Here is a 10,902-nt window from a genome sequence, read left to right as displayed (position 1 = left end):
ATACATCGCCTACTGAAATTACAAAATTCATTTACTCAAATATCAAACAAAAATCCATAGAACGATAACTGTATATAAGATCAAAGGTTGATAGATATAAATAGCTTTTATTTTTATCTCTAATTAATTTGCTTTGGGAGTCATACATTTTTAACGCAATATGAGTTTATCTTATTTGGGTACCTACGAGAATTGTTTTATAGTTAAAGCAGTAAAGGTACCTACTGCATGGAGAAATACGGCATAGAAATAGAGAAGTAAAGTTATGAAATTTGTTTTTAATATTTAAAAATGTGCGTGAAATGTTTCTACTTAGAGAATCTAACGACATTAACAATACTTTATTTAGATTTTTACAGAAAAATGGTAAAAAAAGAAATTAAATTGATTCCGAAGTTTTGCTCATATAAAACTGTTGAACTTTCAAACTTTCCATGAGCATTTTTTGGTAGGTGCTTTTAGACAACCCTACTGTTATTTGCTCATAAAAAAGTTCATCCAATCCAGAGACAAGTATTGGAGAAAAACACAAATCAACATTAAGCATTCCACATTCGTGTAGTGCGGTTAAAGAAAGAATCGTTGTATTTAAAACTACGTCTGAATTTAGTTGAATGTAAGACTGATAGAAGTAACGGGTATTACGGTTGAATTGTTTGAGGGAATAAATGGAACTGGTCACTAAAGCACTTTTTATGAGAATAGCGATAAATAATGATATGCATTAGTCCTAGTTACAGTGCTCAAGAGAACGATAGTCTATCGTTTTATAAGCTATATCTTTTCAGTTATGTATATCCAAAATTATAACACAAAATGAGAAAACAAATGTCATTGCTGCTGCTTTTTACAACAAACACTTAATCTCAACTCATCTTAGTGATAATATTACTGAAAGTTAGATCCAGGATCTTCTTTTAGAAATTATAAATAGAGAAACAACAACGAATGGAAATTGTTTACCAACCATAAAACAGTGAAGCAACTAGTAAAAGCAACAATCTCCAAAAAATCCCCAGATCTAGACAACATCAACAACACTCTACTGAAAAACCTTCTAGTTAAGGGCACAAGATTCCTTACCGTCTTTCTAAACTCTTGCATCAAACTTAAGTTATACCCATTGCGAAACCAGGAAAACCACGTGAAAATCCACTACTGTTTGAGTAAAATCTTAGAACAAATTATTAAAGACAAGATACAGTGCCTTGTCGATGACTTAAATCTTTTCCAGATTATCAGTTTGGGTTTAGACCTAGTCATTCAACTAAACACCAAATTGTTAGGATTAAAAATTCAATAAAACAGAACCTTGGTGTAAAGAAATCTACTGGTATTGTCCTTTTGGACATCAAAAAAGCCTTTGACACAGTCTGGCACAATGTCCTTATTTTTAAACTTGCCAAATTTACCTTTCCTATCCTCATCATAAAATTCATACAAAATTTTCTGGAAGACAGAAAATTCGAACTCTATTGGGGAAACGTAAGATCCTCGTGGTACCCGTGGCATGATGGTTAGTGTGTTGGACTGTCATGCTAAAGGTCTTGGGTTCGATCCCTGCCTATGCCATCTAAAAAAAAGTCTTTTCACGTGTACTGCCTCTTGCGAGGAATTGACAAATTCTCCAAGAGTAACTATTGTCATGAAAAAGTGCTTTCTCAAAATTAGCCGTTCGGAGTCGGCAGTATAAACTGTAGGTCCCCTCAATTCCTGACAACATTACTCACACACAGGAATGGTTGAGAGTTGTAAGTCACTAGGCCTTGGTTCTCAACGGACTGTCGCGCCACCCAATTTATTTTTATTTTTTTTTAAGATCCTCAATGTACGAAGTTCCAATTTTATTCCATATTTTTTTGTCTAATTTCCCGATTTCCAACCCAATGTTAGCTTAGCAATGTTTGCTGACGATACCGTTTTATTTGCTTCCGGTGTTTTATTTCAAAATGTCTTCACTGTATTGCAAGAAGCCATAGTTCTTATTGAGAAATATTATCACTAATTGAAAATTTAATTCAACGGTATGAAGACAATAGCAACATGGTTTGCACGTCGAAGAAATCCCGCAAGGATCTGCTTTGGACTGTGCTCACTCGCACATTCAAAAACTTCAAGTAAGTCAAATAAAGTTCCCATGGCATTACTCAACTAAAAGACTCCATAATAAGGCTAATGCTTACACAGTTAAGAACCTTGTTAACAAACTACAAGAGATATTTTTATAAAACTGCTTCTTCTATGACTACAATTTTAACTTATCAGTAACGTTTCTAACTGAAATAACTCCTAAAATTACAGTCAACTTCTGCATTTTGTTGATAATGGGGCCTAAGCAATACTAGTTTTAAGATTCTAATAAGGGTTTTTCTTATTAGCGTTTTAACTTGGACCATAAATTAATTTTAAATAACACTTCTCTTTGTTTTATATATTTGAATTAAAGATGTAAAGAGTTAAAATGTTCTAAGCCACTTGCTAATGAAATAATGTAAAATATAAAAGATATTGTTTATTTTGTTTATTAAACTACAAATGAATAAATTTAATAAAAAAAAAATCCAAAAGAATCAAGTATTTCATCGAGACACGAGCCCAAATATGAGTATTGAATGAATATAAACATTATACATTTTATTAAGATCAGAAGGAGTACCCAATTTTTTGCTTAGGCGGAGAAAACCTAAACACTTAGCAGCGTTTTTGGCGGCTGCAAATACATCCTCATTGTTTCTGATTTATAACTGAAAGCTTCGATGCAAGTAACACCCATGGATAGTGCCATATGAGAAGGGTATCACTTTAGAGACAATAAACAGCATAAGGTTTCCGAAACATTAAATTCTAAACGGTTTCTGATTACCCATTGATGAGATTTGCATAAGCTAACGATGGTAGTCTACACCTGAAGAAGAAGGATGAACATCTAAAAACGAATATGAAAAAAAACTGATAGTACTGTCGTCAGCGAAAATATCAAGTTGGTTAGAAGTTTTACACAAAAGATCATATATAAAAATAAGAAAGAGTGTCGGAGGTAAAACGGAGCCCTGAGGCACACCAGAAACGTGTATCTTATGGATATCAGATTTGAACCGGTCAAATAAAATGTCAGTGAAAACTTATAAGCGTTTCTTTGCCTTTAGAAAGAGAATTGGATTGTTTTTCAATCCTCTCGGAAAGAGACGTGTTGAAAAGGACAGATGGAAAAGCTTATGCAGTGGTTTTGTCAGCGTTGAAGAACACTTCTTCAGAAAAATAATAGATGTACTACCTGGAACAGCGGATTTGTGAATGTCGAGATGTTTAAGCACTCTAGCAGCTGTACGGATGAGAAAGAAGCCATGTTCTTTGACAGCATCGAATTCATTGCAAACTGTGCTGCAAGCAAATTGGCTTTTTCAATCGTGTTTACATAACTAATATCATTGGAAAAGATCGTAGAAACTGACGATGACTTAGTTTTGCGCACATTTTATACAAATGACTAGACAATTTTACTACCTTTGGGACGTTAATGCACACATTTTAATGCGTTTGGCAGTTCTTAATAAATTTGGCAGCTCTGTTTAGTTAGAAACAGTCTTGAGGTATATTCTACTATCTTCAATGTTTAAAACGTCAATCATAAACTTGACAGTTTTTCTTCGAATCGATACTGTTCATACAAATTGTCCTCATATGTATATTTCAAAGGGTTAAGTAGAGCCTTGGTTTTCTGTTGGATAATAGACAACATCCAGCAAAATATCAAAGTATTGATACATGTTTAAGTCTTTTGACATTTGAATGTTTGTTCTTAAATGTTCAAATAATTGTCTCGCAACGTAGTTTTCTCAATTAGTTTGTTTATTTTTGAAGTTTAATAGATCTAAAAACAGCTTAAATATAGGTTTAGTCATGTTTATTTTTAGACTCCAGGATATCGCTTTGAAAAACGTTTTAATTGTCTATGAATAACATAAACCTTTTTCAAGAAACTGCGAGTAAAAGTAAACATCATGAGTTCGCTAAAACTTCAAACGAGGCTTGCAGCTTCGGTATGCGATGTGGCAAGAAGAGAGTTTGGTTGGATCCTAATGAAATCAATGAGATCGCAAACACAAACTCACGTCAAAGTATCTGTAAATTGATCAAGGTTTGATCATCAAAAAACCAGTAGTAGTTCACTCCCGTTACCGTGTCCGCAAGAACACCGAAGCCAGGTCGAAGCAGACGCCGAGAGCAGACAAGAAGCAGGAACTTGTGCTTATTCAAGCTAAGGAAGATGAAGTTGAAGCTTTGGCAGCGACCACCGGTCCAAGCAACAAGTAGTTTTCCTAGTTTGGTTTGTATCTAATTCCTTTTTAATAAAATTAACAAAAAAAATCAAAACTGAAGTTTAGTTTAACAAATATAAAATCAGAACTTATTTAAGATATTTGAATACGACCCATTATATTTTTTTCAGTGGGGTTGGCTTTGTAAGTCCGAAACTTAAATCTTTATTCCTAATAACCTCTGTACAGCTCGAATCAAACCATGAGTTTTTTTTTCCAAAAATATTACTCCTAATAGCCAAACTCTTTATATTCTCTGAAAATATAACCCAAACGATATTATTAATTTGAAAACCGTTCTCATGAGTCTATTTTTTTTTTTTTTCAGAAAAAAGTTGATACAAAATTCTAAAATATTTCTTTACAAAAATATTCTCACAAATGTTGTGCTTTATTGCTTTGTTCAAGTTACAGCATATTTTGGACCAATTGAGTTCAAACTTGAAATTCAGGTTATGAGCCGATTCGCCTAAGGCGTATTTTTTACTTTTTTAAAGACCAATACAAATTTCGAAAATTCGAATTTTCTCAAAAACAAAACGCTACATTTTTTTTTAATTTTCGCCATTTTATTTTTCAATTTGGCTTTTTTCAATATGAATATTAAATATCGCAAATCGAAATCGTGAAAAACCAGAGTAAAAATCAAATGGCATTTAAATTTTTGAAAACAAACTTTTTTTGAGGTTACATTTTTAAATTTTGAATGAACAAATTCATGCGACCCAGTCGTGATTTTTTTGTTCTTGACGATTAAATCGCAAAATTGTTAAAAAAAAAGTTCTTAATTTCCTTCATATTTTTACTAAAAGTTCTGTAAATAACTATATATTAAAATATCAATTTTTTAGATCTTTTAATTTAGAAAAGGTATTTCTGCTTCGACAAATCCAATTTTCAGAAAAGTTTCGGTTATTTATCTATCGGTTTGGGATGTAACAAATTGAGAATTATTAATACAAAACAATTATTAAAATAAAATTAGTAATAATTGTGTTTTTTGTTTTGTTGACTTTTGTTAAATTAACACAATAAAAGCTTAAATTCCTTAAAAACATATAAACATTTGTTTATTTATAAAATTTTGGGGAGCTATCTTTATTTCTAGATAATAAGTATACAATATTGTTTGCCATATATTTATACAAGTAAGATCTTCAAAAGTTGTTTCAAAATATTATTTCAGCTTGTTGGAAAATATACCAAAACAAAACAAAAACTGCTTAATGATTATCGGTGGAACCTAATGCAATAAATGATGTCTTGCAAATAAAACAATAAAGATAAGATATCTCCAAAAGCATTTGGCAGAGGCGGCGTATTATGTTTTTTTTTAGATAAGGTTACGACGCGACGACGGTTGCTTTGTTTCAATTTTCAAAAAGTCTGAAGAGTTAATAATTTATCACATGGTCAATATTTTCAATAACATTTTAATAATTGTCTTAACACAATATCAAAAGCATTGATCATTGAATATTTTATCTTTCAAATTTGAACGCAATTTTTGAAATATTGTTTAACAATGGTAGTGAAATGGTAATGCTGCTGTTAATTCCTTTTAGGATTACAAAAATGCAAGTGCCAGTCAATTTAAGCCTTGCATATCTTTTATTTTTAAGAAGTTTGTAAAAGTAAGAAGTAAAAATACAGATTTGACACATTTGTATAAGTGATACGGTCTTCAAAAGAAATATTATCACAAATTCCAATTTTTAAAAAGAGGCTGGGATACGACCCACACTGATAACTTCCCATCCCGTCTGTCGATTTGTCTTGCTTAAAAGTTTGTCTATATGCACTCGTATCAATTTTTACCAAATTTGCGTACTATTTTTTTTAGATTTTATGTTTAATGAAAAAACGGACTGTTGGATTTTGGATATAAAAATTACTGAATATAAAATTAGTTTGAAGCCAAAATTTTTAATTTTTGAAAACCTATTTGAGTCGAAAGTAAATTTTTACCGAGTTTTTAGTATTGTGTTTTTTTGGAGTTTTATTTTTTGTAAAAAAACTGTCGATTTGATTTTTTTCAAAATTTTATCGAATCTTGAAAACAATATTTCTTATAAGATAAAATAAGTTTTAAGCCTAAATTTCAAAGTTTTGAAAAGATATTTGAGTCGAAAATCAATTTCTACTAACTTTTGTTAATTTTTGTTTAGGTTTTTAATTTTTTGTACAAAAACTGTCAACTCGATTTTCTTAAAAATTTTACTGAATGTTGACAATAATATTTTATGAAATAAAAAAGCAGTTTAAGGCAAATATCTACAATTTTTGAAAAGATATTTAAGTAGAAAGGCAATTTTTACCAACTTTTGTTAAATTCTTTTTAGGTTTTTAATTTTTTGTAAAAAAACTGTCAATTCGATTTATTTCAACATTTTACTGAATGTTAACAACAATATTTTTTGAAAGAAAAAGGCAGTTTAAGGCCAATTTCTACAATTTTTGAAAAGATATTTGAGTCGAAAATCAATTTTTAATAACTTTTGTTAATTTTTTTTTAGGTTTCTAATTTTTTGTACAAAAACTGTCAATTCGATTTTTTTCAAAATTTTACTGAATGTTGAAAACAATATTTCTTATAAGTTAAAATTAGTTTGAAGCCAACATTTTAAATTTTGAAAAGATATTTGAGTCGAAAATCAATTTTTACCAACTTTTATAAATTTTTTTTAGGTTTTCATTTTTTTGTAAAAAAAACTGTCAATTCAAATTTTTTTCAAAATGTTACTGAATGTTTAAAACAATATTTTTTGAAAGATGAAAGTAAATTAAAGTCAATATCTCAAAGTTTTAAAAAGATATTTGAGACGAAAATCAATTTTTACCAACCTTTGTTAATTTTTTTTTTTAGGTCAATTCGATTTATCTCAACATATTTCAAAATGTTGAAAACAATATTTTTTATAAGATAAATTAAGTTTGAAGCTTTAATTTCAAGTTTTTGAAAAGATATTTGAATCGACATTAAATTTTTACCAACTTTGAGTATTTAGTTTTTTTTTAGATTTTTATTTTTTATAAAAAAACTGTCAATTCGATTTTTCTTAAAATTTTATCAGATGTCAAAAACATTATTTTTCGTTGCACAAAATTGTTTTGGAGATGAAATCATATTTTAGTCGTAAAATTTTGGAGGTGACAATTTTTGTTCAGTTTTTTTTTGATTTATAAAAAAAACCATTAAATGGATTTTTTTCAAAAAATATACTTCTTTGATGTCACGTTACACGGTATTTTATAAAGTTTAATTCAAGTCTCTAGCGTTTTTGGTTCGTTATATTTAGGGTTAACCAAAATGTTCACCTTTTTTTAAAAACTGCTATGGTAAAAAAAACCACCCACGTATTTTTCTTGAGAGCCCTTTCTGCTTCTTTCTGCGTTATTTTCTGTATAACAAAATTTATTTGTAATCGATATCTCTTCTGGTTCTTGAGGTATGGACGACGAAAAAAACGTCGCGAACGCACAGACATCTTAAATGACTTAATGGCAATTGTTGAAAAATAATATAACATAACCTAGGTTAAGAAATTATTAGGGATAATGAAAAGGGCTAAAAAATACTTGGGTTATATAAAACCTGGTTTCAAAAATACACTTTATATAAGAATTACCTTGGTAAAAAAATATTCAGAGTTATAAAATAATATGCCTTACAAAATTAAAGGATTTAAAAAAAAAACCTGATTTATAAAATATCTTGGGTTAAAGATAGCCTCGTTTTTTAAAATAATCGGTTAAAACATGAATTTGGTCAAAAAATAAGCTTCGTTAAAAAATATAGTGGGTTAAGATATTACCTCAGTTAAATTTTATATACATATTCTTTTTTTTATAATCTTATACAATAATCAAGGCTAAAAATAATCTGGCTTATGCAAACACCATTGTTTAGAAATAACATGGGTTACAAAGTAGTCTGGGATACAAAGTAACATATTCAGGGCAAAAATAGTCATATAGTAAAATAGTCTGGCTTGAAATAAAACCTGGGTTATAAAATATCCTGCATTCAAAAATAACCTTAGTTACCAAATAAAGGGCACCAATTGGAAGTTAACAGTGTGGGCCCCAGTATCTTTCCGAATCGCAAATTATTTGATTTGAAATTAATTTTAAAACATTACGTAAAGTCATTAAAGTTATTATTTTATCCAAGATCAAAGAGTTTCTTAAACATCTGTCTTTTTCGCACTAGCAACTTGACTCAGATGTTTGTTGAAGCTGTTAAATAATAAAGTATCAGTTTGTGTGTATAGACCAAAAATATGTACCTAACAATAAGACTAGTTTTATTTATTCTGTTATATTAAATTTTCCATATTTTTCCTTAAAAAAATAAAATAATCATAAAACGGCTGTATTTATGATGATTAAACAAAATTGACTCAAAATTTCTAGCAATTTTTTTGATATAAATACGAAGCCAATCGTTCAAACCTCTCACATCAGCCGTCATTATGAAGTCGATCGTGTTGTGTTTCTTTTTGGGAGTTATTGGACTCATCAGCGTAGCTCAAGCCGCTGAGGATTATTGCTCGAAAACCCTCTGCGGTGCCGGTGAAAAACATATTGCATGCGAACATCCAGGCGTAAGTTAAAGAAATTAATTGAATTAAAAAGAAAACCAAAGTAATTACATTTTTGATCAAACTTAAAATTATAGACTTTCGGAAAAAACTGTCCCGAAGAAAGAAAACTTATCACAATAGATGAACCCATGAAAAAGTTAATCGTTGACCTTCACAATGAATTACGTGATAAAACAGCTAGTGGAGAGTTAGAAGGCTATAAGCCAGCAAAAAGGATGGCATCCATGACCTGGGACAATGAATTAGCCTATCTAGCTGGTTTACAGGCAATGGGTTGTGAAATGGAGCACGACGAATGCCACGCTACAAAAACATATAAATTATCTGGACAGAATCTAGGCCAATCATGGTATATGGGAGAGCCGAAGCCAACAATTGCTGATACTTTCACTGATCTGATTAAGTCTTGGCATTCGGAACATGAGTTTGCAAACATGGATATTATTCGCAACTATCCAAGTAATTGGGATGAGCCGTATGTATTGATTTAATTTTCCATTAATAGATTTATATCTAGATTTTGTGGCTTGTGTACTTTTCTTTTGTAGGGACGATATAGGACATTTCACAGTACTGGTTAATGATTTTAATACTAAAGTTGGATGTGGGTCCGTATGGATGATCGATGAGGACAAATATGATTCAGTTTTGCTGACGTGTAATTACGCGGTTACTAACCTCGTTAATAATCCTGTTTATGAAGAAGGACCACCTGCATCTGGATGCAAGACTGGAAAACATCCAGATTATAAGAACTTGTGCTCTTCTAAGGAAGTATTTTAGGTGAATTCTTGTGACGAACATAAATGATTGTATTAAAGGATTAAATTGAAATGGAAAATATTTTTGGAATTATTCAATTTTTTAAGTGATAGAGTGGATCATTTTTTCCGTTACAACTGAGTGCATTCGAAGGATCTGAAGGAATCAAGTGTTTCAAATTAATTCTGTTTTTGTTCAGTTCCTCTTTACTAGGAAAAAATTGGAGAATGCTGCAAGTCAAATCGATTGACATAGGTCCTTAACGATAATACAACAGCCCTTAGAAAACAAGGGCCTATAGATGTAGTGACTTATAACTCCCAACCATAATGGTGTGCGCATAATGTCAAGGATAACGGAGACCTATATTTTGTATGTCGAATCTAAATGTTTAATATGAGAAACCATTTATAAGAGGTTTTGTCAATTCCTCGAAAGAAGCAATACCCAGGAACAATTGTGTGGCACGTAGGTAGGGATTGAACACAAGATGTCTGGCATGAAAATAGTACGTACTTACCACGGATATTATTACATTACATTACAAGGTGATAGCAACACAAGACAAAAGTACAGAAGAGATAGAACAACAGACAGAAAGAACACATGACAACAGCACGCGGTAGGTTTCGAGACGGTTCCCCATCAGTCTACTAACCACGCTCACTGATGATTGATTTTCGTGATCGATTGCAACCCAAGCTTTTTTTTTTAATTCATTTTTTTTTATTATTTCTTAAAAATATCTTAAAGCTACACAAATATTCGTAAAATTAGTTCCTTGCTTTACCCTATCAGTTCATTCCCGTTCGGACACAGCAATACCAAATCAAAGGAGCTCTGCTCCGCCTTGTGCCATGAAGTCCCGATTGTACAGAAGTCGCCTATCCACGGTTCGTCGTCTGACGTGGTAGATTAGCGGAACTCCCAATCTTTTCTGTATCAGACCGCATCTGTCTAAAAGGGGGATTCCTCTGGTGGAATGAAGCCGCTCAAGCGTGCACTCTCAAAATACACGTCGTTCGGATAGAAAGCCCCAAAATTAAATTGTTGGTCGAAGACATAGCATTTGCAATGTGAGGTTGAAGAAGTTTTATTAAGAAATTGTCCAATCTGTTTATTCGAACCCCGTTGTATAGGACCTCGTTGGGATAGTAATGCACGTAAGAAGATTCGGTTGTTCGATATAAGCCGGTACAGCGTCGTAAACACTG

General features: G+C 31.1%; 1 protein-coding gene across 1 annotated transcript; it reads left to right on the top strand.

The window, feature by feature from the left end:
* The first annotated feature begins 8,759 nt into the window (after positions 1-8,759).
* LOC129946831 (antigen 5 like allergen Cul n 1-like) lies at positions 8,760-9,769 on the top strand. The gene is made up of 3 exons (XM_056057180.1): positions 8,760-8,926; positions 9,001-9,401; positions 9,475-9,769. The coding sequence occupies exons 1-3, from the start codon at positions 8,795-8,797 to the stop codon at positions 9,707-9,709; spliced, it is 768 nt and encodes a 255-aa protein (XP_055913155.1). The 5' UTR covers positions 8,760-8,794; the 3' UTR covers positions 9,710-9,769.
* The last annotated feature ends 1,133 nt before the right edge of the window (positions 9,770-10,902 follow it).

Source organism: Eupeodes corollae, chromosome 2, assembly GCF_945859685.1.
Source record: "Eupeodes corollae chromosome 2, idEupCoro1.1, whole genome shotgun sequence".
Classification (NCBI taxonomy): domain Eukaryota; kingdom Metazoa; phylum Arthropoda; class Insecta; order Diptera; family Syrphidae; genus Eupeodes; species Eupeodes corollae.
This window is presented reverse-complemented; position numbering and strand designations above follow the sequence as displayed.